At 32.7% G+C, this 16,150-nt stretch overlaps 1 protein-coding gene and 1 long non-coding RNA gene across 4 annotated transcripts in view; one reads left to right on the top strand and one right to left on the bottom strand.

Annotated features, from left to right (window-relative positions):
- Positions 1 to 16,150, bottom strand: part of LOC143239893 (protein TANC2-like) — a 97,598-nt gene that overhangs the window by 37,729 nt on the left and 43,719 nt on the right. For all 3 annotated transcript variants that reach the window (XM_076481512.1, XM_076481514.1, XM_076481513.1), the window contains 4 exons: positions 14,250 to 14,426; positions 12,302 to 12,463; positions 1,054 to 1,185; positions 409 to 642 (listed from right to left, as the gene is read on the bottom strand). In XM_076481512.1, the coding sequence (XP_076337627.1) occupies positions 409 to 642; positions 1,054 to 1,185; positions 12,302 to 12,463; positions 14,250 to 14,426 (705 nt within the window). The remainder of the gene's footprint in view (positions 1 to 408; positions 643 to 1,053; positions 1,186 to 12,301; positions 12,464 to 14,249; positions 14,427 to 16,150) is intronic.
- LOC143239895 (uncharacterized) overlaps positions 1 to 16,150 on the top strand; it is a 55,098-nt gene that overhangs the window by 34,875 nt on the left and 4,073 nt on the right. The gene's annotated exons all lie outside the window — the stretch shown is intronic.

Here is a 16,150-nt window from a genome sequence, read left to right as displayed (position 1 = left end):
GCTTCACAATGGGTTATCTGTACTGAATCCACCACAGGTATCGAAACTTGGTTTTTAGCAGCGTACATTCTTAGACTTATCACTGAATAACTGAAGTGGGGCTGTAAGAAGGGTTGTAAATAAACTAGGACGTATGTTTAATGATTTACTAATAGTATAACTATAAACTACTTTATCCAATATTGTTTGTTAAATCTCGGGTGAATTGAGAATGATTGCTACTTGATGGAACAACTGGGTGTTTTGTTTACAACTTATACCGAGAGGTGCAAGTTCAAATTGTGTTCATATTTGTTATAACATGAACAATAACAGTAGAAATATTCGCATGGCTGTAAAAGTTAATTTAAGAAACGTCCTGGAGAAGTGAAAACTTATTTACACAAGTGGAAGTTGAAATTGACATACCTGTAAGTGTTGAAGCTGGACTGGTGTCAGTGGAACAGGCGATGTTGGCTTCACTACTCGTCAGTGACGAAATGCTTGCATATGATTCGTGGCTACTATGGTTAGTTGATTCAGGAGGTGTAACCTTTATGTTAGTTTGTGTACTGTCACCAGGAAGCAAACCAAAACGTATGAACAAGTCTTTCTTTGCAGTGTTTTCGCTTCCTTTCACTGCATATGCTGAATTTTCTTCATCTGAAGATAACACAAAATAGCAAGACTTATGATTTCAAAGGATTGTGCGGTTTTATTATATTAAGAAAAGTAAAAAATTCAAACACTTTCATTTTAATTTGAAATAAATATGACATATCTTCATCTTGACATTATTTAGAGATGAATTAACGGTTAGCTTTTGCACACATAAAACATTACAAACTTTCGTATCTTCACATAAAGAACACTTGAGAGAAAATGAGCCTCACATTTATCAAATAACACGGTGTTTTTAAAATATATTAGGATCGTGGCCTGAAAAGTGGGTTAGCTAAGGATAATAAATGCATTCATTTCACTACTGTGCACTAAAGTAAAAATAATATGTTTATCTTAATAAAAGTACTAAGTTATTTAGAAGAAATGTGTAAAATGTGTTAAAACACACACCTGATAGTGATCTATGAACATCAACCTGAACATTAAATGTCTTCTCTCCATTATGCTGTTTGTGCCATGGAACAGGAAGACAGTCGAAGTTACGTACATTGGTCATGGAAATACCTTGACATGGATGGACACCTGAGGAAGTGTGAAACTCATTTTTACTATTATCTCGTGTCGTTTAAAATTAAATACAGGTATTTTTAGTAGTTATTTGAACGCAGGATCATATAAATAAATCAAAATTAACAATTAAAATTCATTCTGAGCGTTAAAACCAAACTCTTTGTTTTACTTTTTCCACCGTTAAAAATTTGTTTTACTGATGCTGAGTGAAGTGAAATGTTGTGTTTGTTTTTGAATTTCGCGCAAAGCTACACGAGAGCTATCTGCGCTAGCCGGCCCTAATTTAGCAGTGTAAGACTAGAGGGAAGGCAGCCAGTCATTACCACCTACCGTCAACTCTTTGAGCTACTCTTTAACCAACGAATAGTGGGATTGACCGCACATTATAACGCCCCCACGGCTGAAAGTACGAGCACGTTTGGTGTGATGGGGATCCGAACCCGCCACCCTCGGATTATGAGTCGAGTGCCTTAACCACCTGGCCATATTGGGCCTAAGTGAAATGTTACCGTTATCGTTCGTGTTAGATGCACAGAATTAGGAGATTGATTCCACTCACGATAAAATCATTCCAGAATAATATAATTACTTGCTAACTTAAGATTTTTTTGTGAACACAGGGATAATTAATGTTATAATTATTTCTTTGTCGACTCTAATGCACAGCATTTCTTCTTCCTTTAAGGACGATTAATATTTGGCATTGGACACCATTAAGGAAGTGGAAAAAATCGATTTTGGATATAAAATTGTTCAATAAACTCTTTCCTCAGACTGCCAAATTTGAAAGACCGTAAATCAAAATTCTAAAAAATTCCGAAATACTGCAATTTTTGTTGCATTAATTTTACAAATTTGTCTCATAAGGCGATTCTTTAGTAGCAAAGAAATCGGCCCCAATAGTAGTCTTGTAAATTATTTTTGATGTAAGAGCACTGATAAGTGGTTTTCCTGTAGGTTATACGCACTGCTAAAGCACCATCGATACAAAAATAATGGAAACCGAAAAAGCAAAAACAAGATATTAGGAATGTGTTCAACGATTTTGTTGAAGAAGGGCTTATTTGAGGACACATTCCAAGCCATACTATCCACGAAATGTAAATGCAATGTCTATTTAACATAAAACATCAAAAAGGTTAAGCCAGAATGCTCATGAACACTTCGTTCTTTGTCTTAGTTTCTATATAATATTAAAACCATTTTGATTTTTAAAATAACTTTTACATTTTTTGTGCTTGTAATAAAATTTAGAAATGTGCTATACAAAAGCCATTTATTGTACAAAATTTGATAGGACTTAAATGTAACTGTAGCCAAACCGGAGGGAAAAAAAGTTATTAAAAATAACGAAATATGCATTTTATCTTTCTGGCTACAAATGGTAATTTTTTTTATTCCTACTGGAGTTAGCATGACTGTAAAACCATAGAATTAAACTGCTTTTAAGTACAATGTATTTTAGATATAAAAGCACACACATACATATCCAAATACGAATGAGTAAGAAAAACATGTATAGTCACAAAATTACCGAGAAGCCAAAAACCTTATTTCGTGTCTGTAATATTTCAAAGTGCATTGAACCGAAAATGACACTTTAAGAAGAAAAACAATAATAAAAAAGCTAAAGCTTATGATTGTTTTATGGTCCCTTACTCTCTAACTTCAAGAGTATATCCTTGACCTCTTAATACCTTAATGTTAACTATTCAAACCAGTCGTAAAATTTAACTCTTCGGCTTGCATTTTAAATCCTTCCATTAAGATATAAGCCGTTCAGCTGATCACATTTTTTTCTCACCTAGTCATTTCATCTTATAAACAACAATATTAAATACAGCCTTAAAATTTTAATTAGATGAATAAAAAACAGATGTATGACGAAAAGTGGCGGTTCAGTAGGTGAGGGCAAGAATTCTTATTTTCAATAATACTAATATACTTATACTTGTATCTTATGTTTTTAGCGTAATTTTTTTGAAAACTGCATATATATTTGTACCAAAACATATCTTGGTATGAGACACTAGTCTGGTCCGGCATGGCCAGATGGTTAAGGCACTCGACTCGTAATTTAAAGGTCGCGGGTTCAAATCCCTGACATACCCAACATGCTCACTCTTTCAGCTGTGGGGGCGTTATAATGAGACAGTCAATCCAACTGTTCGTTGGTAAAAGAGTAGCCCAAGAGTTGGCGGTTGGTGGTGATGACTATCTTCCTTCTTTCTAGTCTTACACTGCAAAATTAAAAATGGCTAGCGCAGATAGCTCTCATCCATCTTTTCGCGAAATTCAAAGACTATAGTTTTGCCTCTTGGTTCATTTTTTTTTCTTTTAATCTGCACAGTATCTCTATACTTGTGACGGAGACAACCGAGAGGACACGAGCTTTGTTATTGGGTTTAACAAAGATTTTGAAGCTGGTTGCGCAGGTAATGGAGCCAACCAGAATTTGGGTTTAAACACAACCAGTAAAACTCCTTTAAGGAAAGTTAGCATTCGTAAGGAGAACGTAAGGTCACAGTGATCAGATTTGGTGGAAGTTTACTCATATCTAAGAGTATTCAACGTTTTTAAAAGTTTAAATAATTAAAACCAAATTATATTAAATGATGTGCAGCTACTTGGTTAAAAGAATGCAACAAGTTATTTTAATGTAGATTTTTTTAGAACTTTCAAACAATATTTAGGCTTTGTCTGACGTGGCGAGAACTAGTGGTTATTAACATGTTTACAGCTATGAAAGACCGATGCCTCGAGTTCTCGTATAAACATATCAAAACGCCTAAACTAAAACAAGTGCCTTTTTTATTTTTATATATTTTAGGGTGCTGGGTTATAATATTGCTAGTCTTTTTCTAAATATTGTCCCCCGCTCGTACAGCAGTAAGTATACGGATTTACAACGCTAAAATCATGAGCTCGATTCTCCACGGTGGACTCAGCAGATAGCCCGATGTGACTTTGTTATAAGAAAACACACACACACTCCTAAATATTAACTGGGACAAGTCGTACCCTAACTGTAGCATATGACTTCCTGTTATAAACAGGTCAGTGACAAAAGCAGTCCACCTGACTCATGCAACAGTATTTAACATAAACAAGAAGGACTTGTCTGAAAAACAAACATATGTCACGTGTACCTACTTCACTTCCACGACATAGACATATCCGCTTAACTGCAGCACCTATAAAACTATTATTCATGTTATTCTGTACGAAGATATACAGGTTATATTTCCAGACGCAGCACCTGTGGATTTCTATGTGACCGGATTATGAAGGTAAACAGAGAGAGAACGTAGTACTTCAGTTAGGACAGTTTTTTACCGGAGCTTTTCGCATGGAAACATGTTACAAGGTTATTGTAAAAAACTGTGGTCACTAGATAGAGCGTATTCGAGTTTGCCGACCTGAATTGTAACAACGTGGTGAGTTTCCAAAATCGTTCTAATATAACATACTCTATCTGTCTATTTTGTTTGTATAAAATGTATTATTTTACACTGATCCTTTCTTGAAATGTAGAGTTTAATCATTGTATGTGTGTATGTAAGACAATATTTGAACATTTGAACGACTGGAGTCACGTTACTTGATACCTGATTTAGTTACAGTATCAACTTCCACTCTTAACTGAAGTATTTTACCTCAAGTTATTTCAAAATAACCGAGTTTAATTTTGGACAAGTTACGACTTGATATGCATTCTGTTGCTGCAAAATCGCATTTCGTACTTTGGTATAGTGAGTACGTAATACTGGTTGGTTTTTGGAATTTCGCACAAAGCTACTCGAGGGCTATCTGTGCCAGCCGTCCCTAATTTAGCAGTGTAAGACTAGAGGGAAGGCAGCTAGTTGTCACCATTCACCGTCAACTTTTGGGTTACTCTTTTGCTAATGAATAGTGGGATTGACCATCATATTATAACGCCCCCTACAGCTGAAAGGGCGAGCATGTTTGGTGTGACGGGGATTCGAACCCGCGATCCTCAGATTACGGGTCGAGTGCCTTAACTACCTGGCTATGCCAGGTCTCGTTATACTGTGGACTATGTCTTCTTTCCAGTCCTTCAATGGAAAGTTAGGGACAACTACTACAGATAACTCTTTTGTAGCTTTGCCCGAATATCTGAAACAAAAAAATTAGATTCGAAGCACACAAAAAAGATGTTGTAACTCTGGTATATAATCGTTTAACTTGCAAGAGAATAACCCTCTGTGCCACTAGGGGGTTACTTACCATAAAAAAGTTATTATCAAACTACAGTAGGTATTTACGTTTCAGCGAATTATTATTATTCTAAAACTTTCTCAGTCTACTTACTTTCAAGTTTATTTCTTACACTGAAAAAAACAACACGAAAATACTGTTTTTTAGATAACAGGGTCTCAACGAAAGCCAATAGAACTCAAGGAATGTACAGTAAGTTTTATATAAGATGTTGTTTTAGAAAAACAAAAACAACTTTCATTTAAGCAATTAGACCAAGAAATAATTTGGTCAGAGACTCAGAAGGCTTCCTTGAGCTCTAAAGGTATAGAGTTGATGTTCTAGTGTCTAGATGACGAAATTGAAGTGCCTCCCAGTGGTACAGCCATATGTCCGCAGACTTAAAAAACTTATATAAAAACATGCAACACTAAATGTATTAAATGTTTCCTCATATTATTAACTTTTAAAATTACAGCTGAAAAATTAAGAAATGATATGCAGTACAATCATACATACGTTATCTAGTCATACTGAATGAACAAAGAAAATTTTAATAAAATACAATTTAATGCGCAATTTCTGACAACAATGAATAGCGAATTAAGAGTTGAAATATAGTACGTTTCTATATATATCATTTAGAGTGATAGTGAATGTCCTATAAAAAATTAAATATAATTCTTTATACCGTTTATGTGCTTCTTCTGTGGAAGTATTGGCCAGTAAGAAAGCAGTTGTAATAATGCAGTGAAAATAATCACACCGTAGTTTTGTGTTGTTTTCCGCGCTAAGAATTTGTTCAGCCTCATTATAAAACGTAAAGAAAACATTGAAATGTTATGTACTTTTAATTATGTGCTTTTGAATTGAAAAATATTTTGAAATTCCATTTTCTTGTTTTGAGAGCGCATTTGTAGTTTTTCTGTCAATGTGGCTGTTGTTTGTATTAAAATTCATTGAAATGTTTCCAAGAATCACATCACTGGAGACACGAGAATAAGTCTTTATAAGCACTCATGCTTCCGTTTGTTGTTGTTTACATTTAAACATGCTAACGGCTCTAAAGATTAGAAAAAGGATTATAGCATTATATGACATATGTTTAGATTGGTATAGAAGACGCACACAAAAATATGTTTACGTTTGTATTTTTAACAATGAACATTTTCACAGACAAATCATTCTTACATGAAAATATTAATATGCGATCGGGTCACACGATCATATTAGTAAGAAAATATAATTCAGTTTTCGACCACAATTAAGAGTTAAAGGAATATTTCGATAAATCTTTCTACGTGTTCATAACTATGAAATTGTGCAAAATATATTTTATCTAATGTGTATCACATTACAGATATGACTGATTTATCGTAGACATAGCCATGTTTAGTATGTTTACAAGTAACAAGTTTTGTGTGTGTTTGTTTTAAAGATGCGAAGCTGGTCATGTTTGTCTCGTACTGAAAAAAAAATTGAGTCATTTTAACGAAGGAGTGCGCTTCACACATGCTGTCTTTAGTGACGGATTATACTATTCAAACCGGACATTTAACGATAAGGTAAACATGTGCTGTTTTTAATATGACATTTCATAAACAGGAACGTTATATGTGGACTGCCTTTAACTAACGTCTCACATTTAGCAAAGATATGCGTTACACGTTTTGTTTTCAATGCTATATTTAATAAAGATTAAGGTAGATTAAAATTATTGATTTTATTTTAAAAAAGTAAATTAGAGCGTACTGTTTGAAAGAAAATATATTTAGTACGAAATATGAGCTATAGTATGCTAATGAAAAGATAAACTTAAATACATATGAGTTGTCAAACAGTAACTGGAATTAGTGCTTAAAATTTGATATTTTAGTTCCTCTGACAACCAATAGATTGCGCTTCGTGAAAGTTCCAAATTTATGGCACTTCGTTAGGTCTCAAAATGTTGTTGATGATTTAAATAATAACAACAATAAACCTAATTAGATTTTTTAACGTTAGTAAGTTTTTAAAGTAAAATATACTGGTATTTCCTTTCTGGAATTTTAAAAATTCATTGAAAGTCTCATGTCACAACTAATTCTTCATCACTAGTAAAATAAAAAAAAACAATAGTTTTACACTAATATATTAAGATGTACAACCCCAGATACAAAACTGAAACAATAACCTTCCACGATGGTTACACAAGTGTATTTTTTGTTCAAAGAGGCATTTCACTATTGGGTTAAAATTGGAAGGTCAAGTGTCGCACTCTAGTTCCACAGTCTATGTATGTTGTCTAGGTGTTGTGCTAAAATAACACTTTCAAACTTACTACTTAAGTAGATTGATGTACCATATACAATGGAGATATGAATTGACAATGCTAACGTCCGTCTATTTTCTGTCATTTAAATGAAGCTAAACACATACCAAAGTTCGCACATTCATGACAGAATATTTGTACGACTTATTGGTTCTATTCCACTGAAACAAATTTGTTTTTTTCCTTCTTCTTAAACACGTGTGTTTACTTACATTTATAAAAACTGAAATATTTTATCTAACTTCAACTGATATTTTTTAGCGTTCTTGACGATAGAATTTAAGTTAAAGAATTTAGTTATTTAACGATAACTTTTCTCTGTTTATATGTATACATACTACATTAACTGATTTTAGAAACAATGCGATATACGTTCACTGAGAATAACTGGCATACAAACCTTTTTCGCAGATTTTCAATTTAAGAAAGAAAAAATGAAACAGAAAACTATACTTGCTTTAAGTACTATTATGAATAAAACGTATATAGAATCAAATATGGGGTATTATAAACACATTCATATAAACATAATCTGCGCTTCACCAGTTTTAAAATTATGTAGGTAAACGTTAGTGGTTAGTTGAGCTTTTATTGTTATTATTATTTATTAATTAATCATTATTATTATCAAACTTGGTAGTCGTTTGGGTTTTGAAGACCTTTGAAGGGGAAACCTCAAAGACAAACCCGGTTTCCCTTTCTTTCGTATTAATCTTTCGCCTTTTACTAAATATTATAGATTTCCCTTCAACTCGTGTTAACGCGTACTATAAATTCATGATATTACCAAAAAGCGAAAACTATCAATATAAAATATCCAACTTTTAACAGATCTTATGGTGTGATCGTCATTTCAAGCTAGCGAACGATAACCACAATTAATTATATTTTTCATAACATGGCGATATTAGACTTGCTATATTTTAAACATTACAGTCTTTATTTAATCTCTTAGGATTTCGCAAGAAGGAAAATGTATAATAATATTTCGACAACACTATGTCCGCATTATTTATTACCTTGTTTCGCTCAATAAACAGAACTCCGCAAGACAGTTGGGATACAACAACCACGGTAAATGTCGGAAGGCTATTTGTATCAAATCTTTGTTGCATGAACACAATCGTAATGGTGTGATAGTTGTTTTGTTTAAGCTGATGAAATATAATTATAATTAATCATATTTGTCATAATTATTAAGCTTTTTTATATTTTTTATACTACATTCTTTATTAAGTCCCTAAATATTTTTCAGTTTCCTTTTGTTTTTCTTGAACAAAATGATAACAGACTGAATAAAGGATTTGTGTTGAAATTCTAATAACCATAATACTAACAAATTTCGAACAAAAGTTACTAGTTTTGAAGAAAAAACAAAGGAAAAGTGTGTATGATGAGTTCATTTAACTTTTGAAGCCAGTTGGTTCCACTTGTTATTCGTAATGGTCAGGCCCGGCATGGCCAGATGGTTAAGGCACTCTACTGGTAATATGAGGTTGGCGGGTTCGAATCCCCGTCACACCAAACATGCACACCCTTCAGTCGTGGGGCGTATAATGTTACGGTCGATTCCACTATTCGTTGGTAAAATTGCAGCCCAATAAGTGGCGGTGGGTGATGATGACTAACTATTTTCCTTTAGTCTTACACTGCTAAATTAGGGACGGTTAGCGCAGATATCCCTCGTGGAGTTTTGCAGGGAATTCAAAAACAAACCAAACCATAATGGTCATTCTTGACAAAATGGTTAGCCAATAGGAATGCGAATTATTAGATTTTAGACTTTTAGGCCCCCTAGTGTGCCGACGAACGTATTCCGCATTTTAATCTTCAAAATTACAGGCAATACTGATCTCCAATTAAGAGTACGCGGAGACTTTTGTGAGCTGGTTTCTCTTTCTAGTCAGCAGCTTAAAACCAAAGAAAGCTGTCTCTGAACCTCGAGATCTTTAACTTGGTCATTCAGCCCACGTATGACATGAGTTCCAACATATTTTTTTATCTTGAAATATTATAGTCATAAAATAAAAACAAAGACAACAATAGGTGCCATCCCCTATAACGCTAAATTCATAAGTCATATCAACCAACACCAGTAGCTCATTGTATAGGTTTGAGCTAAAGCAAACATAACCTTATCTAATAATCTCATAAATCTGAAATTTATGAAACATATTTTTCATTCCAAGACAACCGAGGTAAGTTACTAAGATGGCACGTCTTCAAAGGACAATTTTTAAAACGAAATAAATTCTGTTAACGTGGTTTAATTTTTCGAGAATGTTTGTTTGGCTGTTTTTAAGTACAAAGCTACTCAATGAGCGAATTGTACTGTGCCCGCTGCTCATAAGGAAACCCAGTTTTAAGCGTTATATATAAGCTTATAGTTGGTCTCCATTATGTGTGTATGTGTGGGGGGTTCTTTTGAGAATTTAGAATACGAGATCGTTTGCTAAGTTATAATTAATAAAACTAATGAAAAGTTATTAGTTAAACAAATGAAATGTAGAAAGTTCTAATCCATGACAAATCAACATAAGTACAGATTAATCTAATTCTTGTTAAACATAAAATGATAATAAGAACCAGATATCAACTGATTTAAATTTGTGCACGTGTGTCAAGTTAATACGATCCATAACTAAGTGGGAATTACCGATAAGGCTTAATTAATGTGACAGATAAGTAAAAAGGTCAATGGCTACTCCGTCCTCTTGCAGATAGCATAAACTGATTCCATTCCTCTCGCCAGTCAAGGACCTTGTAATGTTACTTTCGATATGTGTCTGTGCATAACATGCTTTATGATAAAGTCGTGTGTGTAGATGAAGCAAGAATCGTAAAGAAAAGGCTAGAATGCAAATACGCTAAACGTCGTGACTATCAAAGAATGGTTAGATGAACATAAATAGTTTTCAAGACGTTCGCATTTGCAACTAGCTTATAAACAGGTCGCTGGTTTAAATCACGTGCACATGAATAAACTTCTAGGAACTGTAATATGTTTATGAATGTATATTTACTTAACATTTCTAGCATAAACGTAGATGTTCTAGATTAATTTAGAAATAAAGCTAATAAAAATTACGTTAAAGTAGCGCTTTTAAGAATTTCGTTCATCCAAGTTGTGCATGAAATTTCTACATGAACTAAAAAGTCAACCTAAATTTGTAACGTAACTTGTAGATGTTCTTAGTAGTCCCGAATGTTGTTAGTACTAGACGTTTTGTCTCTGACAGCACTGTACGCTTCAATAGGTGTCTCGCTCTCTCGTGTGAAATGCTCTAAATATTTGCATATACAACAAAAATTGACCATGCTATATATATATATTTAGAAAGGATGATCGGATTAAATAATTAATACATCTTATTAAAATATCTTAAACATACTTTGGATTTAACAAATAAAATTGCACCTCACCAAGTTAATACAGTTATTATCGTAACGCTTGTTGTCTAGCGGTGGGCTAAAATAAATAGGGTCTGAATTACTACTGTGTCGGTCATATCTTAATCGCCATGAAGAGCCATAGTATTTGAAGAAAAAAAAAGAGTTCATCGGCACTGGATATGGTAGTTATTGTTCACATATTATATAATTTCTTTTTTATTTTCACTCAAAAATTCTTGCAGGCATTTATCATGACAGTCCCTTAGAAGTTTTAACTGGGTAATACAGACACTTTAATAAATATCTTATAACAATCTAAAACCAGTTCAAAACTTGCCTATCTTAAAATGCAGTAAAAATATGTACATGTTTTTGACAACGAATTATTGAGAATGAGTTCTGATGAGCAATCTTACACCATTTTTGGGATTTGAGTTGGAGTGTGAAGAAAAGCGTGAGACATTTTACACTACTTTTATTATCAACAGAGTAAATTGTTGAAGGTTATGAAATGGCATGGAAAAGGTTTTTGTAACATGAAAAGAAATTTTTCGATTTTTTTAAGAGTAACAATGGCATCCTGAGTTGACACTGAGCATGGCTACTTAGTATTGCTGTATTATTTGATCAATGATGGATAACGATTCTTTAAACATGATACTAAAACAATTTTCAACATTCTTGTTGTCCAAAACTGTATCCAAGGGCATGACCATGACTTCATATTGTTTAACCAATAATAATAAATTCATTTGAGCATTTTTTCATTGAGCTTGAACGTTACATTTGCTACCATTTTCATCTTCGAACTGCTGAAAACAGTTTCTTTCTATGGTCTTGGATGAATCAGCTACAATCAAAGAAAACATGTTCAAACATCTTTGGGTGTCTTTTCCATTTTAAGATGAAGCTTTCGTTTCTGAGAAAGGTGAGAATTCAGGGCAATGCTAATTGATGGTTCTTATAGAGTGGTCAGTTAGTACATATTAGTCAATTAAGCATAATATATTATACAGTATGTATGATGGATAATCTCCCATAACAGCTATGATTTGCAGGCTATCATAAAAGTTGTGACAAATTATCGTTAAATTAAATATTGCTATAAATTTCTCTTGATATGTATGTATTCGAGTTATATCGTGTGCCAAGTAAATAAATAACAGAATATGACAATTATATCCCAAACATTGGCATGAAACTTACTTTCGGGCACAATTTTATCTTTACTGGCGAAGGTTGCCTTTCCTGGGTCACTTCTTGTTTGCATAAAAGTTGTAAAGTGGCCATTAGTCTTAAGCCTTGGTCGAACAGATGCTGATGGTTGGCCATCGTAAAGATGTGGTTCAGTGTTTGAACCCAAATAACCTGGGTAAGATGAATAAAAATGTATTACACATAGTGGATTAATTTTCCGACTGTATAATTATTACACACGTTCACTTCTTCGTTTAAGAAAATATTCAAATACATGCATAGCTTACATTATAATTTTAATATTAATTTTACATATCACATTGTAAGTTAAGCTTGTTGTTAAGGTAATTCAGAAAATATTTCGAAATTCATTAATAAAGCTCGAAGTTCATTTTAGATGGCAATTATACAGATTATTGCAGTGAATTACGCTAACTCACAATACTGAATGCACTTGAGTATAAAAATAGAATAGGTTCTTAAAAAATGCAGTAAAAACTCACGATTACTAAATAGTTCAGTGGTTGAAATGATTAATAAAACAGGATATATAAATAAGAATATTAAAGTTGAATGTTAACTGTTGAATAAATAGCAGTATTGTTCTTAGGACTGCATAAGTATTGAAGTGTTTGTATATTTATTTCATTCACGACAAGGAGATTCGAAATGTATTATCAACGACACTTTAACACGTTAGTCCAGAAATAAAATCTACTGTTATCTTGCAAATCTTTACAAAAAGGAGTGAGATCATAAATTCAGTCTGGAATGAACGTGTTAACATTTTGTTGTATTCCTATTGTATCAGTTGTGCTATATAGTGAAGGTAAAGTAAGACATTAATTACATTTGTTTTAAAAATATTTTATTCTTATCATAAAAGATTAAAGTGACCTCCACAACCGTACAAAAGGCAGTAGTATGTAAAGCAATAGTTTTTATAATTTTATATATTGTATTTAAAAATAAAATTCCTAAATACAAGGGGGTGTATAAAGACCTAAAACGACACCTATCAGAATTCGGTGAAGAAGTATTCAAATGTAGTGTCAGGTATAACAGATCGATTATGATCTGTTACATTCTTACTACTACATAATAATTCCAAAGACAGCGGCCACTAACATGTCCTATTTGGTATTCATAATACATTTTCTTTGTCAGGGCTATTGGTTACGGTAGCTAACACGTCTAAGATTATTTACAGCTTTAAAACTACACGTAAGCTCTTTTTTATCGTTTTGGTGTGCGATAAACTATTTAAACAGTTAACAACAGACATTTTTTTAAAGATAAATCTTACAGATAAAAAAGTGTAAATGTTGTCTGTAAGCAAACTGTATGTAATTCGTATTCAAGCTTAAATAAGATAATTTCATCCCAATGCCAATCATCATATTATTTTAAACCAATTTCCCTGTATTTAGGATCATTACTGTACAGAGGTTTCAGTTTCGATTTTGATATGATTCTCTCATTCTATCTTCCAAAATCTAAAGAAACTGTTGAAAATCAAAAATCATCTTCTACCTGCGTTGAGACGTAGATTTGAATTATATGTCGATTTACTATCTTTCGTAAAAAATGCTTACTGGGTTTTGATAGAAACTTTTATACAAAACCCAAATATTCCTCTCACGTTTTAGAAATTTATAAACATTTAAAGTACGCAAGAAATAATCTTTTTAACTTACTGTCATTTAATACTACATTTCTCTTAATTACTTAAAACATTGGAATGAGATGTTTTATTTACTTTAACATTTTATGTTAATAAGTTACAAGTTAGTTCTAATGTTAAAACTTGATCTGTATATACCCAACAGATTGAACAAATTAAAATATACACTTACAATTATCAGGGAGTGATATGAAAGTCCCAAGTACCTCTGAATAACAAATGTAGTAAACTATGATTACTTAGTACAAGATAAGCAATCTATAAGATGGTTACCTTTCATTCTACATGTTGGACATCGGTCAGAGTTGAAGATACAAGAGTAGCAACGTTCATGGCCGCAAGTGTCAATGAGACGCCGTTTTTTCCCTTTGTCAAAGAACATGTGACATGAAGGACATCTGGGGATACTAAGATCTACAGTCATAATCATTTTCTTAACTGACTGTATATCTAAGAAGAAGAAAAAAAATTATGCAAACTGAATGTTGAAGAAAATAAGTTGTATAAATAATTGATGAAAAATAATATTTTTGCTAGCTTATTTTAGTGAAACGGTTGCCAAATTAATAGATAATTTAGTGAACATCAATACCAGTTACTTGATTTTGTTAACTTTCTTTTGTAAAAGGTCATTTACCCCAACATTTTTGTAAACATCTAGTAACTCCGAAAGGCGTCTTTTTTGCAAGAATATTGCCCAACAAAATCTACATGGTCATAAAAGCGAGAAACGTCTGCTTGCTAGACACGGTTGACAGAAGAGATAGCGCAAAATAAATGATGGCGAATTTGAACTACTTAGCAACACTAGAGTTAGATATGTAGGAATGCACATGTAATGACCTAACACTAGTCGATTCAATGCTTTGTAATGCTCCATCTTTATTGAAGACAACTGTTACCAAAATCCTTTCTAATCTAATGACCTACGATATCTTTCTTACTTTTCAGTGAAGTAGAACTCACGATAAACACGCCATGTTTAAAACAGTAAAGACACTACTTTTATCAACTACCAGGAGAACAAAACTTGAATAAAATCTTCAATTGTTTAGCTAAGCATTCATCGTGAACAAAAATTACAGAAACTAAGATAGAAAAGAAGTGTTCAGTTTTTTTGTTTATTGAAACTAAGTATTTCTGAGAATTATTATAATGAAGCAATAGAAAAATAAACGTAAACAGTTTTGTAAATTTTAAAATATTACTATTAGGCCATGTTGTCGATATAAATACACCACCATAAAGCTCATGTGTGTAAAAAATAGCTTAAAGTAGCTGTCCTATTTGTGACAATTCAATTTTAAATACAAAGTATGCTCCATATATATATTAAACACATATATTTAGTAATATTCGCTTTTGACTGAAAACGCCATGCAAAATGCACGAGCCAGTAGGACAACCTTACCTTTGACAACCGTACCCTTTTACTTGCTTCCAGCTGTTACCAGTCTCGCACACGACGCAGCTTGTGACGATATTAAACTTTCTATCACATACAGGAAATACCGCTTTAAATAAATGAAAAGAATAATTTACCTAAGTAAATAAAAACAGTTAATGAAACCCAATAAAAGTCCGCGTGGAAGCAGGTCCAGCGAATTCATGCTGGGGATAAGTCGTTCAAACTGACATCATAAATGTTTGATCCAGGACGTTGCGAACCTGAAGGGTTTCTTATGTAGCAAGCATATGTTTAAACATTTAATACACATCTACCATCACTACAAAATTGATGGAAATCACACACGCATTACATGTCTGAGACATACTGATGTAATATCTTTTGGATCCACATACTGTTCAGATTGTCTTAAAATAAGTTTGGATAAACACTACTAACCATAACCAGTTTGTTATAACAAAGCATAAATATGCTACAAAGGGCGTAGAACATGTGAAATAGATCCATCACGAGGTCATCAGTTGATTAATATTATTATTTTGTTGATTTTTAGGAAACATCAGTAAAGGGAACAACAAGGTTCTTTTTGCTGTCTTATTTACAAATTCATCGCCGTACTGGGAAACAATGATTCGTTATAAAGTACCTCGTTCACTACTGGCAATAATTTGTTGTCAAACTAATAATTATTTCCGTCTTAAGTCACATTTAACGCTTCATTGACAACAGAATGAAGCGCTAAGCTTGTTTTTTGTTTTTTTAATGA

Source organism: Tachypleus tridentatus, chromosome 13, assembly GCF_004210375.1.
Source record: "Tachypleus tridentatus isolate NWPU-2018 chromosome 13, ASM421037v1, whole genome shotgun sequence".
In the NCBI taxonomy this organism is placed as follows: Eukaryota; Metazoa; Arthropoda; class Merostomata; order Xiphosura; family Limulidae; genus Tachypleus; species Tachypleus tridentatus.
The sequence above is the reverse complement of the archived record's forward strand: the minus strand, read 5'-3'. Positions and strand labels throughout refer to the sequence as shown.